Consider the following 11,436-nt stretch of genomic DNA (forward strand, 5'->3'; position numbering starts at 1 on the left):
GCATTAGCACGCTCAGTTAATAAGAGGTGTTTAATGTCGAGAAATGCAGACTGGTGACAAAGTACTGTATACATTCCTCTTCAAAGATAACAGTACAAGTTGCAATGAAAACAATAGCTAGATTTTAGCATAGAGTCTGCTGTCAAATTGAGCTTTGGCGCCACCTGGTGACAGACTAACGCAGTACACTTGGTAGACCACTTTCAAGTACTCATGGGACAATTTAAAACTCTGTGGTTTGAGCAACTTTGCCAAGTTAGAGATTTAATTAAGTCTGGAATTTTTATTTTTGTTACAAAGCTATTTTGCAGATATGACAGCAGATTCCTTTTAAAAAGTTTGGTTGAAAACAAGCATCAGTACACCTAATATTAAATAATTCTTGACTTTATTTTACGGTGATTTCTTGCAGTTCTACATTGAGGATGAACAACGTCCCAAATGAAACCAGAACTTCAACACTTAAAGCTCAGGTGTATTATATACACACACATCCACAGTCATACATAATGCCCATTCACTTCCGATACCAGATTGCCAACTTCTTCTCACGTTTGATCTTCTTCTGCAACTGCAATGTTCCATAGAGGAGAGCCTCTGCGGTGGGTGGGCACCCTGTGCACAGCAGAAGTAGGCGGTGGGATATAGAAATATATATATATTTTTTTATTTTATCACGGATTTATATCAATTTTCCCTGACTGTACTATAAATAAGATCACATGAATACATCCAAGATTTTTAAAATCATTATTCACATATATGTATACCTGGAACATAAATGTCCACCGGTACGATTCGGTCACAGCCTCGAACGACAGCGTAAGAGTAGTGATAGTAGCCTCCTCCATTTGCACAGCTAGGGGGAGCAAACAATCACGAGTCAAGAGGAGTAAGTTCAAAATCAAATATCAAGTCACAGCAGTTAAAAATGATTTTGTAGTCATCTTACCTTCCCATGGAGATAACATATCTTGGCTCAGGCATCTGGTCGTACACCTGTCGGAAAAAAGGACTGACCTCATTTTCAACGTTACATAGACTTTTTTAACATTTTTTATACAAATATTTGGGTCTCCAACACTACCAGAAAAGTTATTAGATTAGTTGCTCATTACTTTAAAACCCAAAACCGTTAGTAAACCCGTTGAAGGTCACCGCGCTGGCAACATCGAGCAGCCGATCAGTTGCATGCCAAAGCGCTCGGTCGGTCACCATAGTAATGAAAGCTGTACTTTGCATTTGCATGCGACAGAGCCACCGAGCCCCTCAACGCTGTGACAAGAGCTCCAATTCTTTCTATAAGGTTGATTTATATTGTAATATTAAACACCATACGGGCATTGTACTCCAGGATTAGACTTCTGCGCCCTCACCTTTCTGAGAGCTGGAGCCATTTTGTTGGTCAAGGTCCCGGCCACAATCATGACATCAGCCTGTCTGGGACTGGCGCGGAACACCACGCCGAAGCGATCCATGTCGTAGCGCGGCGCCGCCATGTGCATCATCTCCACCGCGCAGCACGCCAAGCCGAAGGTCATGGGCCACAAAGAGCTCTACAGGGGTAAACACAACAGATCTTGACCTAGAAGATCTACAAGAAACATATTATTTGTACAAATCCTATTTATAAAAAGCTGTATGATTCATGGGACCAGTGCAAATGTAAGTCACGCAATATAGGCTCACCAGATATTTGATACATCAACGCAAAAGCCGTCACAAATTCTTAACCTTAACTCTTAATTTGTAATTGTCGACTCACCCTGCGAGCCCAGTTAATAAGGTCATCCAGTTTGGTGATGACATACTCGCCCTTGCTGCTGGCTACAGATGATGGTTTAGCAGCTGCCACTGCCGTGCTTTGCTCTCGGACGGGCACCAAACTGTAGGAAGGGAGTGACAATACCTTCTTATAAGGAACTTGATTTGATCAAACACACTCACAAGCATCTCACCTTGTGGTGGTATTCTCGCTTTTAACGGCATTATGCAGACTCTTCTGCTGAAGGAACAATGATGAAATTGGTCTGAGGAAGAAAGAGCAGGTTCATTTTATGACCGTGATTTACCCTGTGCAAATGTCATCTTTGAGAATGACGTCATGTTGAAACTTTACATTCGAACAGACTTATTTATTCACTTACCTTGCACAAAAACTGCCAGACATGGTCAGGCGAGGCCCTGCAAAAATAACAGCATTCATTAAGTCTTTTAGATAAATTGTTAGTTACCCATCTGTCAAAGCTGGGTGTATGATAACAATTATGTTATTGTCTATTCATATTGTTCTGTTGCGCAAGGATAGTAATTTGCCCGACAATGATGTAAAGAGACTGTAAATAATCCACGAAACGCCCTCGTCTACTGGGTGTCTATAACTGTGTTTATAACTTTTTTTGTTAGGTTACAACGAGGCTTTTGGAATTACAGCAGTCGTCTGATTCTCTTGCTTATTAGCTAGCAAGCTAACGCAGACGCAGCAAGGTCAGCGTGATCTGCGCTTAAAAGTTGCTGCTCGGGATACTGACGCAGTGAAACATAGCACAGTCAGATTTGGTGCCCAAAATCCCTAACAAGAATTGCAAATCACGGTCATAAAGCCCAATAGAGTTGACGAAAGCGTATTATTTCACTCAGAACATTACATACCCACCAACGCCGCCATCTTTGGAAATAGGTTTACGTCACAGTCCTGGTTGTGTTAATTACGTGCTGATGCGGCTAGGGGGCGCTGTTGTACGGGTCAAATCTCTTGTCCAAGGGCTTAATAATTATATTTGCATATTTTTTAAATTATTGTGCTGTTATGTTTATGTATAACGAGTGCTTCTATGGCGTTCGTGTTCTTGAAGTGCTACTATTGTTATAAAGCACAACTCAAAAGCATTGTCTGCTGATTTTCACTGGTTAATATTCATGACACGTTTTCATTCCTTCTTTTGTCAGATTGAAGTTATTTCTGGAACCAATATGGGTTGTCTTTCATGAACAGAGGTGTACCCACAATTTTATCCATGTTTGTGGTTCCGAGTCACTGAATTTTACATTCTCCTCCATGAGCCCACACATGTCTCCCAAAATAATTGTCTGCAATTAAGTTTATTTTTATTATTCTTCTGTTGGCTTTCTATTTTAGTTGAGACTCATTACAGGGGCCACATACACAGAGAGCAACATCAGCAGCAAAATAAGCCAGTAGGCGGCAGATGGATGGAGAGCACACATACATAATAACAGTCCCAATGCTGCACGCACATATACACATGTTCTTCTGAGAATAACTCTTCAGAGTTCCCGGACTATTCTAAAGCAGGGAGTTTTTTTTTTTTTACAACAGGATTTTATTCTGCCTTCATATACACAAACTTTTTACAAACTCATCACTTGCTTTTTTTTAAACAACATGAGAGTTGAAGACATCTGTACTGGAGTAGCTTGAAAGAACTTGTTGGAGTGCTTGGCTTCATCACCACCACAAGCTGGCAAAGAGCTCTTGAGTTTCAAATAGTAAACAATAAAATAAAAAAAATAAAAAAGCCAGTCTAGAATGAGTTAAATCATTGAAGCCATCAAAAAGTGAGAGGTTATCGTGGCAACTTCTTTAGCTTTGCCGGACCACAGGAATGACTTCTTTTTGAAGAGATTTCCTTCTGGAAGAAGAGCACACATGTCCTCACTGAGACTTCAGGAAGTTTGTGGCCAGCACGTCTGGTGTGCCACTTGGGCTCTGTGTCGTCTCCCCCAACCAAGAAGATGTGGTGACCTGATTCAAAAAAATGTCCTGGGAAGGAAGGAGCGGCTCTCTGCGGTACAGGTTGTACAGGAGAAACATATTGTAAACCAGCAAGGCCACGAGCGGGAAGACGCTCAGGCCGGAGCCGAAGCCTCGCCAGGAGCTGCACGCATTCAGGCTGGCCCAGTAAACAAGCCTATTTGAAAACATAAATAAAAAAAATCAACTGTAATGTTACAGTGACGTGACTCACGTGCCAGTAGGATAGTACCGTTAAAGATGGCCAAATGACTTTTGTCGTGTACAAGTCTGACTTACAGTAGCTTTTAGGTTTTGGTTTTGTTGGAGACATTGTAATTGTGGTTGCTTTGAGTTGAAAATAGACCAACTCTTGTCCACGGCACACACATCTTAACCAGCGTTGGTAGCAAAAAAAAAAATCTTTTTAGAAACAACTGAAACTCTATGAATAAGAAGTCGAATTCGATATATTATGTTCCATATTGAATGAATAGAAAGTTACCTTCCCAGAATGAACATGGCGACCAACATCGGGACCAATTTGAGCTGCTGTTGAGGGATAAAGGCCGCCATGACCAGAAGATTGAGGACGTAGAGGAATAACAACTGCAGGGACGCGCTGACGAACAACTCCTGAATTGCGTGTCTTCTGGGAGGTGAGTCGTGCAAAGTGAACGAGGCGCTACAGAAGCGGCACGTTGCACCTAAGAGCATCGCTGGAGGGGGCACAGAGGAAATATGTTAGCTGAAAAAAGTTTGTTTTAATGCCACTTTGTGAAGAAGAAAAAAATATTGGTGAATTGATTTGATTTTGTTGAGTGATACAATTTTTTTTCATAAAAAATAATTGAGATGATTCACTTGTTAGATAATAATCCTGAAAATTTGTTACATTTTTACTTTTTGTTTGACGATGAACAATTTTTGAAGATTATATTTTTGACCATAAAAAAATTTCCAAATTTAGAAGAAAATATTCAGCCTGCCATACGCCCGCTGTGTAGAGGTGCACCGAATAAAAGGGGACACGAGACATTGAAACATTCCAAGACGAGGCGGCCAGACAAAATGAATCCTTCCTAATCTTTCCGCTTGTCTGTTGTGAATGATGCCTACCGACTACGACGGGGAGTGTAGCGACCGCGCAGCAACAGAGGGTGAAGACCACCCGGCTGATCGCGTCGGGGCAGTCGGGGAGCTGAATGTGGACGTAGCTATGGAGTGCGTAGAGAATGGCAGATGCACACAGAAAAGAGGCCAGCACTGAGAAGAAGGCGGGGACTCTGCCGCTCTGACAGCATTTGCACACGCAGCAGCACCGACCGCCATCGCCGGCGGATTCCTCGCGAGTGTCCAGCACGCCCTCTGGGCTCCACACCGTCAGCTCCACGCTATCCGGCGGTGGAACCATCAGGGGTCCATCTTCATCCCCCGCGCAGCTCAGACGAGGAGATTCTGGACGCCATTTTGGTGTGTTTGTGCCGTTGGGGATGTCTCCCTGAGACATCAGAGTTGGAGCCTTGATGCAGTTTTCCGTGGCGCCGGCCAAATTGCGCTCTGTGGTGATGGGAGTGGAAAGAGTTTGATCCAGCGCTCTCTCCTCTGTGTGGCCGTGTCTCCTTTTCTCCTCGTGGAGGCCGTTGCCGGGCTGCTGGCGGCCGTAGGCCGAGTCTGTTCAAACCGGAGGGACAGATTAAGGCACTATCCAAAACCAAACAGTAAAATTCATCTCTGGAGACTCTTACTCATCATCCACTGCATTATCCCCATATTAGACATGTCAAGGCGTCGAAAGTGGTCTTTAGGAGCAGATTATCTTAATGCCTGAACCTCAAATGATCTGCTCTGCCACATCCTCTAAATTCCCAGAACATTAACAAACCAGTCCTGCATATCGTAATTATTCCTTTGCTCAGTTAGTTTTGATTTAATGTGTGTGTGTGTCTGTGATTGTTTCCCATTACCAAATTTGACATCCAGTCAACATTCACCCCAAATGTTCTTTTAAGTATATATGCAAGAAAACTGGAGACATTTAGAACTGTGACTCGAAAGTTCAAATATGTTAAATGCTGAGTTGAGATCTCAGATGGTGCAGTCGAAACTTACTCTTCGGCTCCTCAGCCGATGGTAGAGGCTCCAATGAGTGCTGCGAGCCGGAGGCCGAGTGGGAGGACGAGTGCAGCTCCTCCACCGAGGACTCTGGACTGTCTGACACGGGTGCCATGCAGATCTGTGTGTCCAGATCCAGGAAGGGGGAGAAAGACAGCCTGGCGGGGTCGATGTCCTGAAGCTGGTTGATGATGTCACTGATGGATTCCTTCATGCTGTCGAGCTCCTTTGCGTTGTGCCCGTCGCCGGCCTTAAGCCCTGACGTGTTCATAGTCGCGCAGCCTGGCACCTGATGAAAACAACATGAACAGGCAACAGAAAAATGATTCCGATTTTCCATCCATTTATTTTTCCGATTGTGCTTGTTCCCAGTGGAGCAGCAAGTGAGCTGGAGCCTATCCCAGATAGGTTGAGACAAACAATACATCTGGAGATGTAAACATAACTAGAGAATATGCCTAATATGGAAAAGTATTAAAAAGATTCCAGAAAGGAGTCCTATCTATCTGGATGGGGTGGTATGGGCTGTGGAGATTTCCGCACATTTGCAATCACTAAATAAATGTACTGAACCAGATGACGTGACAATCTTCCCATAAATTGTGTCGACGGATGGATGATGGGAACTGAATCAATGTGTATAATTCTGTTTGTTGATTTGATGTACAACTATTTCGGTGACGTCACTTATATTTTTGGGATGGTCTGGTTTGTCTTTCTATTGAATGAACTCTAATTAAAGTTGCATGCAATTTCTATATTTGTTTTACGTTCATATCGCGTTGAATGTGTGAATTGTAGTATCCCACGCGTGCTGCACGTGGAAGTGTTAAATGACTTTAACGCCACAATAACAACAACAAGCACGCGTCCCGTCGGGTCGCGTCGCGTCTCCTTTTGTTGGTTCAAGCCCACGCTGACTTTCATTGACGTGTGGCTCACATTCGGTAAGTACTTTTGGCGCACACTCGCAAGAACCGAACTTTTTTTTTTTTCTCCCCTCAAACAAATGAAATCACGCGACCATGTTAAAATAATTCCAAACCACATAAATGCAATTCGTGGTGATCAACTAGTGGTTGTCTGCATGTGGAAAATGCGCGTACAATCGAATAGAGCGGCTGTTTCTCCCGCTTTAAAAAAAAGAAAAATACTTTCCCGGCTGTGTTGTGCAATTCCAAAAAAATTTCGCTTAAATATTGGGTCAAGATGACTTGGTCACCAAGTGAATAAAAAGCAACAAAATGTGGCCCACCGTGCGCGAAGCTACGTCTCAATTAAAACGCAGTTAAAAGTCATTATGACTTTTTGTTTTGCGCCTATGCGGCAACAATCGCAGAGACAAATGAAACAACGCTTGGGTCACACACTCAATCGATTAGTCAAATACATAGAAAAGTTGGTATTAAAAAAAAAAACCTTACTTTTCCAGTCGGTTGTAGGCTGTTTGTTGAGTTTACGCCTCTGGTGGTTGGTTAGAAGAAGAAAGCCTATCTTCCCTCCCCCTCTTGGTTTTCTTTTTGTCTTCCAGGATCCTGAAGTTGTGAATCAAATTTCAGGACGGACAAAATACTAGGCTTTCCCTCCGCCCATTGCACCCCCCCACCCCTTTCCTTCCCGGCCGGGTACCATGTCAAACACCATATGGAGCAAATAAAGCAGAGGAGATGCAGCAGGAGGGTAAGCACTTAACTTCCAGTTTGAGACTCACAGTCCAAATGTTCACTATCACATACTTTGAACCTTCAACGCGGAAAGTGTTCTTTTATAGCCGTGTTGACTGAAATAGTGATTGGTGTTTGTGGTTTGGATTATAATTCAACAAGTCCAATGAAACTTGTTTCACCAATCTTTTCCACTCGCTGCTCTGTTGGCGATACGTGAAGTCAAGAATTATTTTTACAGGCTGCTTTTGTTTTGAGAGACACACAGCTGAAAAGTCCAAAACGACAGAGCCGTGCCATCCGCCCGTAAACAATTTATGACTTAGGTGTCGTATTTGAGGCTCGGAGATGAGAGCCTTTAAGAAAATCCATCACTGCTATTTGTTTTAACTGCTGTGTCCTTAAATGCCACAGATATTTCACAATCACCCAAAAGGATAATGATCCCCCATAATTAGGTTAGTTTTATTGCATTAAACATTTCTCAAAAATAAAAAGGATTTTGCAAAAGAATAAATAATTATATACACACAACACATTTCAAGTTTCATCTCTGGGTCTTCTACTTAGGGGAATGATTTGATGGTCATGTGGTGCAAAACATAGAGCAGCGTACCTGAAAAATGGAAGAGGTCACGGAGAAACACAAGGCATGAATGTCCACCACCACCACCACACATCAGGTGGCACATTAGCTAACCGCACCAAATTCTGCCAACGCAACAAAAATGCAAAAACAAAGCTGTCAAGTGGGGGGGGGCTGCTTCGGGGGTTGGTCACGTCAGTCCTCCGACAGCAGTCGGTGGAAGTGATCCTTCCTCTTCTTCAGCACCTCCCGAAAGTCCTCCTGAAAAAACACGGGAAATGATACGAGCGTGCCCGTGGAAAGTCTGCTGCTACTGTTTGATTTAGAACTGACCAGAGGAAAGCACAACAAATGATTATTTTTCAGGATTCAAAAAGAAATCCAGCTATGAAAGATGCAATAAATGTCAGACCAACCGCTGCAGACAGTTTCTCCATGTAAGGGATGAGCTTCTGGAGTTCTCGGTCATCTGACTCACCAGACCAACTCTTGATGGGGAGCGTGTTCATCAACTGCAAAAATTCAGACGACGTCTCAAATGGAATCAAAGTGACGCTGGACAATCTGTGTGATACGGACGTGGTTGGGGTAGGTGTGGGGGGCGTTGTCTAGAACCACAGTCTTGGTCAGCTCTCTCCCCAGGACGCCGAGATCTTTCACGTAGTGGCCCAGAACACAGGAACACTCGTCCTGATAAAGACGGTGGCTGCGAGGGAACAAAGTTATGATGTTATTCGTTGATTCCTTACAGCTTTCAGGAAGACTTACCGAAAGAGCTTCCTTTGCGGATCCAGGATGTCCAGAATCTTCTCAGCGTACTCCCTCTTTGCACAAGTGTAGACAAAGAGCTGCAACATAGGACCAGAACGTAAAAGAACGACACTTACTGGCTCTTATTACAAGACAAGTAAGGAGCATCTGCTCAAGGGCTCCCCCTACAGTTTAAAGTGTGCCATGTCAAAAGCTAAAGTCAAGGTAAACAACAAAACAAGTATGTTATAAATATGCACAATTTAATTGGCCTGGGCTAACGCTTACCTCAACTGGATTCAAAATATGGAGGAGGAGATCAAATCAGCACAAACATTCACGACTGTATATGAGATCCATAGAACATAGACACGTACCTCGTACGCTTTTGCCACGGACTGCAGAAACTCCTTCACGTGTGGTCGTAGGATCACGTAAACCTGTTATAGAAAGCCATCATTGGCAGACAAATATGTTCATGCTAATGAAGCAATGGCTATAACAAGGGTGTATTGTGAAAAAGAAGCCCCATTCAACACGGGAATGGATTAAGACTTCACTCACCTTATATTGATGATCCTGAAATGCTGTCTGGAAGGTGTATTCGGCATTTTCGATCACATTCAGAGATCCAAACATCAATGTTTCATCCTGAGAGCACAACCATTACATACTGGTTTAGGTCAGGCATCATTGATACTTTCTTATTTTGCGTACCATACATGACTCAGCCTTAATAGGGCTCAAGAAAAAAAAAGGTTGCCACTCACTAGGTCCACTACAAGCGTGGCCTCCGGGCTACTTCGGGTTTTAGGGGGGATGTCAGGCAGTCTGGGCTGGGAATAGTGAGACTGTGATGGCAGGTTCTTGATGAAAGTGAAGCTGGGAAAAAAAATACGGTGACAAAATGAAAGTCCGATACTGTGATGATGAAAATAGCAAGGATGACATTTGACGATATCTGGGTCAAACTTTGTAACGTTGACAGACATTGAAGCTGTAAAAATGGAAACAGGCAGAAAATGATCCTTACGGATTGAAGATGTGGTTGTCCACGTCTCCCACCAGGAGGTCAACGGAGCCGTAACCAAACACTCCTTGTTCAGGGCTCATCATTACATTGTTTTCTTCACTCTTGTAATCTTGATTAGTTTTTGTTGTTGGAAAAAAAAAAAAAAAAAAAGACCATTTTTTTTCCCTCACTTCATCAAAGTTAAGACATCAAATATAAAAAGGTTTCAATACATGAAATAATTCATCTTTGACTTACTCTCTTTGCTGGGTGTGAGGAATCGAACAATGGGGGTGGAGATCTTTTGGGTGGTTGTATTATGAGGAGATGCAGGGTCCATCTCTGACAGTATGCCTTCATGGCGCAATATGGACCTGGGTGGAGTTTCCAAGACCGCATCTTGAAGAACAGTGTCAAGTTAGAACTAGGGGAAAAAAACTTACGAGGAAAGACCGGGGAATAAAAAGATCACCTGTTTCTTTGACAACCGTTGCAATGGCTCTTTTTCTCGGCCGCCCACAGGGCAGCACGCGTCTCCTCATGGGTGGGACATCTTCAGAATCTGACAGCACTTCGACCTTCACAGTGAGAAGTTCTGGTTGGGCACTGGCAGCTTCATGACTTTTTATATAAAGATTATATTTCACTCACGTCATTTGAAAGGTGTCGTACTGTATCTAACATTATATTGAAGCGAGGGATTCTTTAACATTGTGTATGAATAAAATATGTCATACTTTGCATGCATGTTGACCTACTTACTGGTACATACATGAAGTTGACCCATTTAAATCTACCCTGCTCAACTAATCCTCACAATCCCAATACATTCATTAAAACACACGTTTTTGTGTTTACAAAGATACATTAGGGAGAAGACACACTACATATGTAAATATTAATATTCTGCATATCGTATTGATCACATTTAAGTTGCACCACAATCAAAACAAGACGATTAATGCATTAGAGTTTGAGATATGCATGTTGGCCTAATTACACAAACGTTTCAAGTTTTACAATTCTTTGAATAAATATAAATCGGACAAATGCCACATCTTGATCTAACTTTGCAGACGACCTTTTTGACTCTCATTTTGAGACCACAACATTCGAAAGCTAGCTAATAGGTACCAATAGCACGGCTAGTTCAGTCGAGCCAAGTTGTAGGCACAAAGCGTAGTTTGCATTGAGAGTAAATGTTAGGACATTGCCGAGGAAAGATTTATTAGTAATTGTTTGAGTTACCCTATCTTGTAATGGACTTTCTGGTACTGATACACGACGACTTCGTCTTGGTGTTGGTGTAGCTTTGTTGCTGGACGGCCGCCGTGTTTTCCTCGGCGTCTCCGTGTAGGGCGTCAAGGTTCTCTGTGATCGAAGTCTCATTTTAGGCTAAGCTTACACGTAAAAGTTACCTTGTACGAAATATATAACGCATAAGTGGGAAAACTTCCTGCTTGTTGTTTTGCTACATTCTATCGGTTTGCGTTTGGACGAGTTCCTCTAGCTCCGCCTCACCAATCCCCGCTTCATCGCGAATCATGCGCTCCTT

At 42.9% G+C, this 11,436-nt stretch overlaps 3 protein-coding genes across 6 annotated transcripts; all 3 read right to left on the reverse strand.

Moving 5' to 3' along the window:
* Positions 1-12: 12 nt before the first annotated feature.
* Positions 13-2,740, reverse strand: ndufs7 (NADH:ubiquinone oxidoreductase core subunit S7). Of its 2 annotated transcripts, XM_085928991.1 has the most exons (8): positions 2,653-2,740; positions 2,148-2,184; positions 1,959-2,030; positions 1,766-1,886; positions 1,377-1,556; positions 953-999; positions 771-859; positions 13-615 (listed from the first exon to the last, which is right to left on the reverse strand). In XM_085928991.1, exons 1-8 carry the CDS (start codon positions 2,666-2,668, stop codon positions 518-520), a joined length of 660 nt encoding a protein of 219 aa, XP_085785117.1. In that variant the 5' UTR covers positions 2,669-2,740; the 3' UTR covers positions 13-517. The 2 variants fall into 2 exon arrangements, with proteins under 2 accessions (XP_085785117.1, XP_085785116.1); XM_085928990.1 differs by lacking the exon at positions 2,653-2,740 and having other exon boundaries at positions 2,148-2,642.
* Positions 2,741-3,096: 356 nt separating this feature from the next.
* LOC147047594 (uncharacterized) lies at positions 3,097-7,463 on the reverse strand. Of its 2 annotated transcripts, none has more exons than XM_085928950.1 (5): positions 7,294-7,463; positions 5,867-6,158; positions 4,874-5,428; positions 4,260-4,473; positions 3,097-3,932 (listed from the first exon to the last, which is right to left on the reverse strand). In XM_085928950.1, exons 2-5 carry the CDS (start codon positions 6,138-6,140, stop codon positions 3,677-3,679), a joined length of 1,299 nt encoding a protein of 432 aa, XP_085785076.1. In that variant the 5' UTR covers positions 6,141-6,158; positions 7,294-7,463; the 3' UTR covers positions 3,097-3,676. The 2 variants fall into 2 exon arrangements, with proteins under 2 accessions (XP_085785076.1, XP_085785077.1); XM_085928951.1 differs by lacking the exon at positions 7,294-7,463 and adding an exon at positions 7,125-7,213.
* Positions 7,464-7,957: 494 nt separating this feature from the next.
* On the reverse strand, positions 7,958-11,421 carry ctdspl3 (CTD (carboxy-terminal domain, RNA polymerase II, polypeptide A) small phosphatase like 3). Of its 2 annotated transcripts, none has more exons than XM_085928964.1 (11): positions 11,130-11,421; positions 10,354-10,459; positions 10,140-10,280; positions 9,903-10,011; positions 9,640-9,751; positions 9,434-9,520; positions 9,247-9,309; positions 8,888-8,967; positions 8,699-8,825; positions 8,598-8,631; positions 7,958-8,380 (listed from the first exon to the last, which is right to left on the reverse strand). In XM_085928964.1, exons 1-11 carry the CDS (start codon positions 11,268-11,270, stop codon positions 8,310-8,312), a joined length of 1,071 nt encoding a protein of 356 aa, XP_085785090.1. In that variant the 5' UTR covers positions 11,271-11,421; the 3' UTR covers positions 7,958-8,309. The 2 variants fall into 2 exon arrangements, with proteins under 2 accessions (XP_085785090.1, XP_085785089.1); XM_085928963.1 differs by having other exon boundaries at positions 7,959-8,380; positions 8,536-8,631.
* Between the last annotated feature and the right edge of the window lie 15 nt (positions 11,422-11,436).

This window comes from Syngnathus leptorhynchus, chromosome 13 (genome assembly GCF_054491065.1).
Source record: "Syngnathus leptorhynchus isolate UIUO chromosome 13, UIUO_Slep, whole genome shotgun sequence".
NCBI lineage: Eukaryota > Metazoa > Chordata > Actinopteri > Syngnathiformes > Syngnathidae > Syngnathus > Syngnathus leptorhynchus.